The sequence below is a fragment of the Neofelis nebulosa genome, chromosome 5, assembly GCF_028018385.1.
Source record: "Neofelis nebulosa isolate mNeoNeb1 chromosome 5, mNeoNeb1.pri, whole genome shotgun sequence".
NCBI lineage: Eukaryota > Metazoa > Chordata > Mammalia > Carnivora > Felidae > Neofelis > Neofelis nebulosa.
Window position 1 is genome coordinate 64563172 of NC_080786.1, and position 13414 is coordinate 64576585.

Below are 13414 nucleotides of genomic sequence, written 5' to 3' on the forward strand. Positions count from 1 at the left end.
TATTCCATGCACATGACCTATTTGATCATGGCCTTGAGTCCTCAGTATGAAATAAGGCTATGTAGATTGTCATGTTTCATTAGGAATGATGAATTCTCCATCCTGGAAAGGACTCTGGCAGTCATGAAGAAGAAAAACACATTCTTATGCAACTTCTGAAAGATGGTCAGTGGATCTCAGCTTGAATATTTTCTGTGACAGAAAACTGGCTACTTCATGAAGTAACCTGTTCCACTGTTGGACACCTCTTGACTCTTCTACATTTTTTTATCATAACCATGGACAAAACTTACCAAAAGATACATTTGGCTTCCCTAACATATGGAGCTGGTTTTAAAACACCCTTCCAAAATGAGAGCTGTCCAACAGAGGAAGTGTTTCATTATTAATAAGTTTCATCATAAGGATGGATGCCATTTACTATGCACTATGTGCTAACTGCATTTAAAAGACTATTCTTTATTTTCATAACCGCCCTATCCCTCTCAGTTTATAGAAGAAAGGAGGGCTCAGAAAGTCAAATCACTACACACAAAATTGTATCACCAGCAAGTGGGCGAGCTGGGCTGTACCCCAGTCTGACTCATTTTAGGATCCCATCTGCTTCTTTTCTCTTTGTCGCTAGACATGTCCAAAGGCTGGATAACCACCTGCTAAGGATGCTCATGATGGGATCCCAGCGTCAGATCAGAGATCAGAATGTCACTAATGTCTCTTTGAAACCATAATCCATGATACTTTTTGGCTTTGTTTTTCAATGTCTACAAAGAGGTATTTTATTACAACTTGGAAATGTACCAGTTTTTTACACTCATTAAGAATACTCTGTCCCAATAATATGCAGAAATAATGATGTGTTTTTGTGACGTGATTCAATTTAAAAAGGTGGCGGTGATATGTAAACCTCACCTTATCATAAATTGTAGCATTTCGAGCTGCCGTTGCAACCCATACCTCCTTGAAGAATTTGTCACTCACTGGATCCTGAATGTTTTCGCTTGGGTCAGAAAGATAGCCAAGGACAACCCTGAAATACAAGCACCCTGTGAAATGAGTAACTGACATAAAGAAGTTTGCAGCAGGTATTGTTTCAAATAGTAATGCAATTCAGGCACTCAACCAGAGAAGTCCATTTTTTTTTTAAAGAAAATCAAAGAAGCCATTAAAACTGTGTGTGTGTGTGTGTGTGTGTGTGTGTGTGTGTGTGTAAAACCTTAGCTGCAAAACAAAACAAAACCAAACCTAAGTTGTTTGATGCTTGAAAGTCTTAACTATTGGATAGACAGAAAGAACTTAATTTAGTTCCAAGAGAATCCTTGGAATTTGGCCTAAGGGGGTGAGAACCTTGGAGGATAGGGTTAGCATTCAAGACATGGGCCCGCAAATGTGCTAAACCCTTTCCAAGAACTGTCTCAGTAAATCCTCAATAATCTCATAAGGAAGCAACTATTATTATCTTCATTTTACAAATAAGGGAACTAAGGCACAGAGAGGATAAGTAATTTGTTCAAGGTCATACAGCTGGTAAGCTGCAGATCTCGGACTCCAGACCATCTGACTCCAAAACCTGTGTTCTTAACCACAATGATGTATCCCTTTTTCTTCCCTCCCTCCCCTTTTCCCTCCCTTCTCCCCTTCCTCCCTTCTCTTGGGCCAAGAACAATGCCAAACTCTAGGGTACAGAAATGAATACAAAAGACGTGGAGCCTTTTTGGGTAAAGTTAAATTTAATGGGGAAGACCAACAATGAATAAATAGTCATCCTTAAAAAGAATGAATGAAAATACTGAGTGTGCTTTAAAAGCATGAGATGGGAGTAGTCAGGGAGTGTTCCCCCACCCTTCCTGTTTACCTGACCCCACCTCCTATCTTTTAGGATTTGGTGCAAGTCTCCCCCTTGATTCCTGGCTTCCCCTTCTCTCATCTCCCATTTTTCTCTTTCAGTCCCCAGAAATGTGAATCTTCTTCTTCTGCTCCCCCACTGCACTTTACCTATGCTTTGTTTTATCAGAACACCTGCAGTCCTTTATACACTTTTTGTTTTTAGCAGCTCTCTGTACCACTTCTAGCATGTGAATTCTTTAAGAGAGCATGACTTGGCTACTCTCATATCCCCAGAGTGCCTGGCAAAAAAGAAACCACATACTAGATGTTGTCTGACTTGATCCTATATAAGCAGTGGTCTAGAAATAACAAGAAATTCTCAAGCAAAGCAAGCTAAGTTTTAGAGGTTGTATTTGAAAATGATAAAAGCCCCTGTGTTTACAGAAGGCCCTGGAGTAAAAAAACAAAAACAAACAAACAAAAAGCATTTACACCTCAATCCTGTGAGGCAGACGGTACAGGGTTCCCATTTTGCAGATGGGAAGCTAAAGTTTGGAGACATACTGCTAACAGAGCGAGATTTCAAACGGAGTCTAAAGCCCTTTCTCACATGCCTGATAGGTTCAAAGAAGATCAAAAAGGCTAGTGTTATATTGAAAACAGAAGTAAGGAAATAGGTCTCAGAAGGACTTTGTATTTTACACTGAGTGAAACTGGGACAGATTGCAAACACTGGAGCAGAGGAGTGGCAAGACCTGATTGACATATGAAAACACGGCTGCTGTATTGAGAGCAGGGCAAGGGTTGCAGCAGGGAGGACACTTAGGACTTCCTGCAGTAATCTTGGTGACAGATGATGGTGGCCTGGGCGGTAGAGGCAGGCAGAGCCACCAGGTTTTACCGATAAAGTAGACGTATGATGCGGGAACAAGTGAAGCATCAGGGATGACTAAAAGGGTTTGGCTTGGGGGAGCCTGGATGGCTTAGTTGGTAAAGCATCCGACTTCAGCTCAGGTCACGATCTTGCAGGTTGTGAGTTCAAGCCCCGTGTCAGGCTCTGTGCTGACAGCTCACAGCCTGGAGCCTGCTTTGGAGTCTGTGTCTCCCTCTCTCTGCCCCTCCCCCGCTCATCTCTCTGTGTGTCTCTCTCTCAAAAATAAACAAACATTAAAAAATTTAAAAAAAAAAGGGTTTTGGCTTGAGTAAGAGATGAATGTAGTTGCCATTGGCCGACATGGGGACTTCTCTGTTAGTAGGGCCAGCTAGTGGGAGAAGACCAGGAATTGGATTTTGAACCTGTTGCGACTCCCATTAAACATTCATGTGGTAATGCAAAGTAGGCAGCTGGAGAAATGAATCTGGAGTTTGGGAGAGACGGCCTGGCTGGAGATAGAAATTTGAGAATTGTCCCTATATTTATGTTCATAAAGCCGTGGGACCTTAACTGAGTTTACCAAAGAGTGAGTATAGGACCTGGTGTGCCTCAACGGTGGGGAAGAGGAGGAGCATCCAGGGAGCCTGGAAAAAAGCCACGATGTCATGTCCCCGAGCCATGAGAACTGTGTCAACTTCAGAGGAGAATTGACTGTTGGATTCAACAGTGTGGAGGTCATTCTATTGTCACCCTCTCTGTATTTAAATATATGTAGATTTACATCGTCATTTTTTAAAATTTTATTTTATTATTTTTTTAATTTTGAGAGAGAGACAGAGCAAGCCGGGGAGGGGCAGGAGCCAGTGAAACAGAATTCCAAGCAGGCTCCATGCTGTCAGCGCAGAGCCCGATGCAGGGCTCGAGCTCATGAACCAGGAGATCATGACCTGAGCTGAAGTCAACAGTCAGATGCTTAACCAACTGAGCCACCCAGGCACCCCTATATCTTCATTTTTAATGGTTGCAAAATCCCATAATGTGAAATTTCTTTAACCGATTATTTTATTATGACCTTTTGGATGGTTTCCAACCTTTCATTATTGGGAGCAACTTTACAATGAACATAATTTATTCATCATGTAGAATCCTTTGTGAATTTGTATGATTACTTCACCAGGAGAAATTTTAGAATTAAAATTTACTTCCAGAAAGGCTGTTCTGGCACATACACTGTAACTGTGCATATGTTCCCCAGTCATCTCCAACTTTATTAACTTCTGAAAAAGCTCAGCCAGGTTTACAGGGATAAAAGGACATCTCTTTTTAGTTTCAGTCTGTACTTTTCCCACTGTATAAAAATTCTATAAAATAAATGGATTTGGCACTATGGGCTCACTAGGATTTTTAGGGTTTTACAACCTCAAAATTTTATGCCTACTTCAAATAATGTCTCCTTCAAACTACATAGGATTAACTTTTGAAAAAAAGGATCTAAGGGGTGATGTTTGCACACAGATGCCGGCTGTTCCTAAGACCCAAAGCAAAATGCGACTGTACCACATTTGAAAGACAGTGCAAGTTATGACAATGTATCACTTATAACAATACCTTTGATGGGGATCAGATACAACCAGCTGAAAACTTGGCCAAAAGAATATTTCTGTGACTTTGCTTTTAAATGAAAACAAGAGGTGACACAATGTGTCCACCAAGGTATCAGTTAAGAGCTTGTTTGTAGAATACGTATCTAAGTAAGTCTACAATAGATCATTTTTAATGATTTTTTTGTTTTATTTTATTTTGAGAGACTGCACGTGCAGATGCATACAAGTGGGAGAAGGGCAGAGAGAGAGAGGGAGAGAGAGAGAAAGGGAGAGAGAGAGAAAGGGAGAGAGAGAGAGAGAGAGAGAGAGAGAGAGAGAGAGAGAGAGAGAGAGAATCTCAAGTAGGCTCCATACTCAGCACAGAGCCTGACACGGGGCTTGATCTCACAACACTGAGATCATGACCTGAGCTGAAATCATAACTAACTGAGCCACCCAGGCTCCTATAACAGATTGTTTTTAGTAATAAATTATTTGTCCTGTCAGTTTTTTAATTATAAGAGATTCATATTACAATGCACAGTACAAACACTATGAAGTCTTCTGGATATTCTTTTGAGGACTAAGGTTTAACAGAAATCTAGTCTGATTTAATGCTGGTGTGTATCATGGGAATTATTTAATGTTTGTTTATGCATCAGTGGGACAGGAAGAAAACAGCAGAAAATAGTTCCTGTTCTTTCCATTCCTCACGTCTATCACTTTAAATGATTCTGAGCTTTACTTGTGTGGATAATGGTTCCTGTTGAGTGATGGCTACATCTGTAAAGTTGGATAATTTTCTAGGACTTAATGAACTGTTCAGCACATGGCTGTGACATTAAGTGCAGTACCCTGATGTTTGGCTCTATTTAGAATTGATTTCACATTGAAATGTGTCTCTCTATTTCTATTCAAAAATAACCCAGATGGAAAATGGATGGAAGCTGCAATTTTGTGTGTGTGTGTGTGAGAAAATGGCTGTGCTCTAGGCCCCAATATTATCTTTGAGAACATTTCCTAATAAAATCAATCAAGGTTTTTTGTGGTGCTTTATACTATATTATCTGTGTTTGCCACTGGGACAACGTGAAAATGATTGTTCAAGGACAACTGCTTCTCTAAGACGCTTTGAAAATTGTCAGAAAAATAAAAGCACCTAAGAATATATTTAACACAAAATGCATAGGATCAGCACTAAAAAGTTAAAATAAAACTCTAATGATTACTGAAGAGCAATGACCCCAATAATGAAAACCTTAGAGCTTTATTAAAGAAAAATCCAAAAAGAATTTGAAAAAAACTGAAACTTATACATTGTTCTTCAACAGGATGACTCAACACTATGAATATGTCCCTTCTTTTTATATTGATCTATAAATCTATTGTGTCCTCAACAACAACAAAAAACTTGAAGAGAGTGTGAATAAATATTCTCCAGTTCATGCGGAAGAGTGAATGTTTAAGAGCAGCCAAGATTATTCTGCCAAAGAATATTGATTTGGGAAGTGGGGTGGCAAGAAGCAGTATTCAAGTGCCCAGCTACAATTAAAGCGGTGTCATGCTGGGACAAGTAAGCAAACTACATTATCATGTAGTGGAGAGACTACAGGTAAAGTGAGGATTTATAGCCTTGTGATGTGTCATAAGGAGGCACTGCATGTCAGAGAGGCAGAGAATACTGCAGATCATTTAGTTCTGGATCAACTGGTAGGTTGGGAGGAAAAGTTAAGAGTCGCTACCTCATTTCTTACATGAAAATAAGCTACAGAGGTTAAATGTAAAGAGCAATATCAAAGAAGAACTAGAAGAACATATAGTATTTGATCTTGGGTTGGGGAAACCATACGAAGCATGCAAGAAAAGGAGGGGGAAAAAACCTGTTAGATTTAATTAGTAAGAATTGGAGTTTCCCACAAATACTCTAAATATGATTTGAAGGCAACTGACAGATCAGATTTGCAACCAATGTGACAAAAGAATTAGCCTCTTATATACTTACATTACTTACAAATCATTCAAAGAAAGGGAAACATTCCAACAAAATGGGCAAAGGACACGAATAGGCTGGGTAATTTCCAGTGGAACAACTACAAGAACAATATGGCTAATGAACATTTTTTTTTAAAACCCTCAAAAAATGCAAACTAAAATAATGAAATTCCATTTGAAATCCAACAAATTGGCAAAGATAAAATAAAATACTAGAACCCAGTGATGGTAGAGACAGGAGGAATGAGCCCTCTAAAGCATTACTCATGATAACAGCAAGAAGTTAGAGGGTAAAGGAAACAGCACACTTCCTTTGATTTGAAATTCCACAGTAAGGATCTAGTTAAGGAAACAATTAAGAAAGTAAATCAGATTTTGTCTACGAAAATACCCACCATTTATTTATTTTAAAGATTTTATTTTTAAGTGATCTCTACACCCAATGTGAGGCTTGAGCTCGCAGTCCTGAGATCAAGGGTCGCAGACTCCACAACTGAGCCAGCCAGGCATCCCTATACCACTTTTTTATATCTGTGAAAAACCTGCCTATCAATGAGGTCTTATTATGTAAAGGAATTACAGCATACTCATATGATGTAACACAATGCATCATTAAATGTTATAGAGGAATACTTAATGACACAGAAAAGTGTGTGTAACATTACTTAAATAATAAAGAACTTCATAGGACTGTAAGATTCTAATTATGTTTTAAAAAAGAAATACACAATAGTAATATATATGTACAGAACAAAGTGGAATGATATACAGCAGATGTTAAAATTGCTAGCTCTGGGCAGTGGGATTACAGATAATTTAATTTTATTTTCTTTACATTTTTTTACTGTATTTATTTTTGAGAGAGAGAGAGAGAGCGCGCGCGCGCGCGCGCGCGCGCGTGCACGAGTGGGGGAGGGGCAGAGAGAGAAGGGGACAGAGGATGCGTCGCGGGCTCTGTGCTGACAGCCCAATGTGAGGCCCGAACTCACAAACCATGAGATCGTGTCCTGAGCCAAAGTCGAACACTTAATGGACTGAGCCACCCAGGCGACCCAATGAATTTAATTTTCTCATTGCTTACCTGTATTTGCCAAATCTTCTACAACAAAAATACGTTGTAATCAAAACCACCTACACCTTTTTAATTATACATTTAGAAAGTTATAAAGAAACTCGCCACTCTAAAGAGAATACTTCAGTTCTCATGGAACTGAAAAGACATTTGTTTCTAGTTTACACGAAGAAATATTTGCTTCCTCTTGTATGCTGCAGTAGGCAATCAATGGGTTGATTAACAGGGTACTAATTTTAATCTCTTCCGCATGAAACAAAACAAATTAACATTAGAAGCTAATTGAAATATCAATAGTTTGGGAAAAAAAATCTTACTGGCAAAACAATTAGTAACAAAAGCAATAAAAACTGTTAAGTAGTATTGACAGTCAGATTTTGAGGGATGGATTCGCTGATCTCCTGGGGCAGAGAGGAGCAGAATGACCCCTCTCTGGAACTGAAGCTTATCTCGCTTCTCAAAAGCCAGAATCTGGATGTCGAGGTACCAAGGGAGTGGCTGGCAGTATTTTCAGGGAGCAAAGAACTCATTATGCGCCTATCTACAAGTGAACCCGTTTCCAAGCTCAACCACTCATGCCAGAAAAACTTAAAACAGCAGTGCTGTGAAGCATAGTATGCTTTCCCCAAAGAGCTTAAAGCTTAATCAGGGACACTCGCTGCCCCTCGCTGTGGAGGCCACGGTGAAAACCCATCTCGGCAGATACAGCTCTAGAATCATGGAAACGTGGGCTTACTGTAAAGGCCTTGGGATGGAAGAGTGGTCAGGATCTTCTATTGGCCATGAGCAGAGTGACGGGATCTGAGCTAGGCTCTAGAAGGATCGCTCAGACCACCTAGACTAAAGGGGCTGGGGTGAGACTAGTTAGAGCCCAGCACCAGAAAGTTCTCAGAAACATTAACCCAACAAAAAGACTCCTTTAGGGGCATACAGCCCTTGCTTCCCAGCCCAGTGTTCTCTTAGCTTGACCACAGATTAGTTTAAAACTCACATCTTCTTGGAGGAGATCAGGAATCTTTCATATCTGTACTGACACCCTCCTTTAATAATTTTTCTTACATCCCCGTATTATTGGGACTATTACAATTTTTAAAAATGGACTTACTTTAAAAACCTTAAATAGACACAGATGGGTTGACCCAACCTGGTCCTAAATCAATGAATAAATTTAAAATGCTATTTGTCTCAATTACACATAAAAATAATAAAAACAGGGGTACCTGGGTGGCTCAGTCAGTTGAGCATCTGACTCTTGATTTTGGCTCAGGTCACGATCCCAGGGTTGTGAGTTCAAGCCCCGTGTCAGGTTCCACGCTGGGTGTTCTCTCCCTCCCTCTGCCCCTCCCCCACTCATCTTCTATCTCTCAAAAGATAATAATAAAAAACGATTAAAATAGAGAATGTTTACGCCCCAGATAAAGTAATTTCTAACACTACTGGTGACTCACATCTCGTATTCTGGGAGATGCTGTTTTAGACGAAGAATCTGGGGGATGATATGACTGCTAAGGGCAGGAGGTGGGGCTGGGTTTCAGCAAACACCACAGTGAAACCATGTAAGAAGGACACAGCTTTGGATGGCCCACCTGAAGCTCTGCAGCCGAAGTCCTTGGGCGAACCGGCCAGCTTGGTATTCTTCCCCATCCATTACTGAAGGGACTGTCTCTGTGTCCTGTACAATGACAGCCATTTCACTGTCACGCTTCCCCAGCATGCTTCGGTCGTTTATGTTGGCAGAGCCTATAAGGAGAACCAGTGACATGGGACAATATTCTCATCATAGCAGACACGGTTGGTTGCCCTCCCCACTCAATTCTTCCTTGCTAAGAAAACCTTACTTTTGTTCAGGTTATCAAGAGATGCTGAGTTTTAGGAAGAGGAGGCCCGCCCTAACCCAGGCATGAGTCTTGATCAGTCTAAGCCAGCCATGGTAATTTCATGATTTTTGCCCGTGACTGGCTTAGGAATGAGCACTTGACACGATTGTAGCCAGTGTGACATGAAGAAAAGTCTGCAGGGGCTTCTGAGAAAGTTTATCTCCTTCTTATAAACAGACACCAGCCTGGAATGTGGTCTCTTCCAGCCTTTGGATATTCTGGCTTGAATGTTGGATGAAGACATGATGCCAGGAGCTGCTGCAGCCATTTTATAACCAAGAGGGGACAAGCAGACAAGTTGAAGAGAGTAGAGCAGAATGAAGAAAAACTCTGGGTCTTCAAGCCACTGAACTAGCCAACTTTCTTACCTTTTGGTGTGTAGAGTAATACATTTTCCTTATTGTCTCACACAATTCTAGCTGAGTTTTCATCTGGTGGCTCAAAGGATTCTAACTGATGTAATCATTAAGCACACAAAGAGAAAAGACACACCAGTTCAGAGTTCAGCCCAGTCAGCTTTTAGACTTAAGAATCAGACTCTGCAGAGTCTGATTACTTAACTCATGGTCATATACTTATGAATGCCAAACCCCAGGGTAGCCTCACAACTGAGAGAGTCCACTCTCCAATACGGATTATCATTAGTGGCTTTGGATTTAACATTCTCTTGCCTAACTTGTGTGGTATGCGAACAGCTTCTATCAACTTCCTTCCATGCTATTTTTAAATCCAAATGAGCTGAGAATGTTGACTTTCACATGTGAAGGGCAAGTATTTTAATATTAGTTCAACCTGTGCTTTCTCCACTCCTCTGCTGTGTATTCAGAAACCCCAGCACGTTTTTCTGCATTCATCACTATGGATTCATGTTTTTGAATCCTTGAGATGTCCTACAAACTACAGAAGGAACCTGACCTTTTCTCTTCCTCTTCCCCTAGTCACACATGCCACTGCTTCTGCAGACGCAGAGCAGAAGGGTTGGACTGAACAGGAGCAGAGGCTACCCTCTGTGACGGGGACAGTCAGGGTATAAGGTGATAGCAGCCCCGCCCTGAGACCAAATGGCAGCATGTTGTACGTGAGGAAAAGCTGGAGCCTTCCAAAAGAGATTTTACTGCCATTTGCCACAGTATCGTCATGTAGTTAATACGGAAATCTATGATAACTATGGATGTGAATGGTGGTCCCATGGGGACCCTGGGTGACAAAGAAAGGATGGAGCAAGTACTTCACAGAAATCTGGGAGCACTATGGAGCTCTGTAAGGTGGGGACCATCGACACACTTTGTTTGGTTAGCAACAAATAGTCTTTTATGCATGTACTTACATTTTGATTTTTCTGTAAAATTTGTAGCCATATCCTTGGGCTTCACAGTTGGCCCAGCGTTAATTTGGACAGAGTCATTTAACCTTTTCCAGCTTTAATTTGATCTTTCATAAATTGAGATCATAATACAGATCTTGTAGGGTTCTTGTGAGAACTAAGTAAGACTATGTGAAAGAATTTAGTAATCTGTAAACTGCTCTACAATGTTTTTTATGTTTATTTATTTTGAGAGAGAGAGAGACAGAGAGAAAGCATGAGTGAGGGAGGGGCAAACAGAGAGGGAGAGAGACAGAATCCCAAGTAGGCTCTGCACGGTCAGCACAGAGTCCGACTCGGGGCTTGATCTCACAAACCGTGAGATCATGACCTGAGCTGAAATCAAGCGTCGGCCGCTTAACCGACTGAGCCACCCAGGTGCCCCAAACCATTCAATTTTTAGAGAATGACCTTTTCTAAGTCTGCTTTTTAGAAAACATTTTAAACATTGTGATATAGAAAAAAATACAAAAGAATGTATGCAAACATGTATGTACAAGTTAAATATGCATATGTGCACAATTTAAATGTATCCATATATAGATAATCTTTTGAGATTTGCTTCTTTCATTCAGTATTATGTCTTTAGGATTTATCTGTGTCTAATAGTAATGCATTATTTTCCTTGAACGAGCACAGCAGGACTTATTCATTCTACTGTTGATGGATGTTTTGGGTTATTTTTGGTGTTTTTCTATGATGCACAAACACTCTACATAGCGATCTGTTTCCTGTTGTGCACACGTGGGAGTTTACCAGTGCTCCATAGGAGTGGCGTCCCTGGTGCTCCAGCTTTATCAATACCTGGATTGTCCAACTTTTTACATTTTTGCCAAATGGTATTTTTAAAAGCTGTTCTTTGTGTCATATTAATGCAGATGAACTTCTTTTCCTATGTTTATGGGCCTCAGGTATGTCCTCTTTGGTGACATGCCTATACAATTCCTTTGCCCATTTTCCTTTGGATGTTTTTTCTTATTGATTTATGGTAGTATTTTGTAGGTTTTGAATATTGTGTTGCCATTATCCTTTTTTCAGTTTATGGTTTATGTTTTTATTCTCTTTAATAGTGCTTTTTAATGAATAAGTTTCTGAATTTTAATGCAGTTGGGTTTACCTGTCTTTTCCTTTTTGGTTTGTGTTTTAAAAAGTGTCTTGGGGCGCCCGGGTGGCTCAGTCGGTTGAACGTCCGACTTCGGTGCAGGTCATGGTCTCGCGGTTTATGGGTTCGAGCCCTGCGTCAGGCTCTGTGCTGACAGCTCAGAGCCTGGAGCTTACCTCAGATTCTGTGTTTCCTCCTCTCTCTGCCCCTCCCATGTTCATGTCTATCACTGTCTCCCAATAAAAAATAAACATCTTTAAAAAAATAAAATAAATAAAGAGTGTCTTGTTTGAGAAATTGTGGATCTTTCTATGGGAGGCAGAAAAATGGCCCCCAAAGATGACTGTGTTCTAATCCCCAAAGCCTAGGAATATGTTATGTTACACAGAAAAGGGGAATTAAGGTTGTTAATCAGCTGGCCTTAAAGCAGGGTGATGAACCTGGATTATCCAGTGGGCCCAACACAGTCACAAGAGTATTTTTTTTTAATTCTTTCTGTTTTTAATGTTTATTTTTGAGTGAGAGAGAGAGAGCATGTGTGAGTGAGGGGCAGAGAAAGAGAGGGAGACACAGAATCTGAAGCAGGCTCCAGGCTCTGAGTTGTCAGCACAGAGCACAACGTGGGGCTCGAACCCACGAACCACGAGATCATGACCTGAGCCGAAGTCGGACGCTCAACCGACTGAGCCACCCAGGCGCCCCTCACAAGGGTCTTTAAAAGTGAAGAGGATTCAGAGGGACATGTAATTAGAGAAGTTGGGGCTGAGACTTTTGGGAACTCTCGGAGAGAAACAAAGTTGCTGCTTCCAAGGATAGAGGAAGGGGGTCACTGACAGACTCTAGCACTGGAAAAGGCAAGGAATTAGCTTCTCTCTTGGAGCCTCCAAGAAGGAATGTAGCCCTGCTGACACCCTCACTGTAGCCCAGTGAGACCCACGTTGGACTTCTCATCTACAGAACTGTTGGGTAATAAATGACCAATAAGTTTGTAGTCATTTGTTTAGCAGTCACAGACAACTAATGCACCAATTCTACTCTGTTTTAGCTGATTTGTTTTATCTCTCTTTTTTTAATGTTTATTCATCTCTGAGAGACAGAGAAAGACAGAGTGTGAGCAGGGGAGGGGCAGAGAGAGGGGGAGACACAGAATGTGAAGCAGGCTCCAGGCTCTGAGCTGTCAGCACAGAGCCCAACACGGGGCTTAAACCCACAAACCGTGAGATCATGACCTGAGCCGAAGTCGGATGCTTAACCAACGGAGCCTCTCTGGTGCCCCTAGCTTGTTTTTTTTTTTTTTTTTTTTTTTTTTTTTTTTTTTTTCAACGTTTTTTATTTATTTTTGGGACAGAGAGAGACAGAGCATGAACGGGGGAGGGGCAGAGAGAGAGGGAGACACAGAATCGGAAACAGGCTCCAGTCTCCGAGCCATCAGCCCAGAGCCTGACGTGGGGCTCGAACTCACGGACCGCGAGATCGTGACCTGGCTGAAGTCGGACGCTTAACCGACTGCGCCACCCAGGCGCCCCGCCCCTAGCTTGTTTTAAAGGAAACCTGATTCTTCTACGGAGTCCACATGCACTACTCAGTACTTTTTACCCACTTGTGTTCTCTGTTCTTCCAGTTCAGAATTTCTCAGCTTGGACTGCATGTGAGTGGCACCCACAAGGCTTTTAAAAATACTGGTGCCAGGGGCACCTGGGTGGCTCGGTCGGTTAAGAGTCTGACTT

At 41.2% G+C, this 13414-nt stretch overlaps 1 protein-coding gene and 1 long non-coding RNA gene across 9 annotated transcripts in view; one reads left to right on the forward strand and one right to left on the reverse strand.

Annotated features, from left to right (window-relative positions):
• The window catches only part of LOC131513048 (uncharacterized), a 42488-nt gene that overhangs the window by 25126 nt on the left and 3948 nt on the right, over positions 1 to 13414 (forward strand). The window lies entirely within an intron of this gene.
• Positions 1 to 13414, reverse strand: part of PLD1 (phospholipase D1) — a 207662-nt gene that overhangs the window by 6405 nt on the left and 187843 nt on the right. For 7 of the 8 annotated variants that reach the window (XM_058732391.1, XM_058732392.1, XM_058732393.1 and 4 more), the window contains 2 exons: positions 8932 to 9085; positions 910 to 1027 (listed from right to left, as the gene is read on the reverse strand). In XM_058732391.1, the coding sequence (XP_058588374.1) occupies positions 910 to 1027; positions 8932 to 9085 (272 nt within the window). The remainder of the gene's footprint in view (positions 1 to 909; positions 1028 to 8931; positions 9086 to 13414) is intronic. The other variant, XM_058732394.1, reaches the window with a different exon arrangement.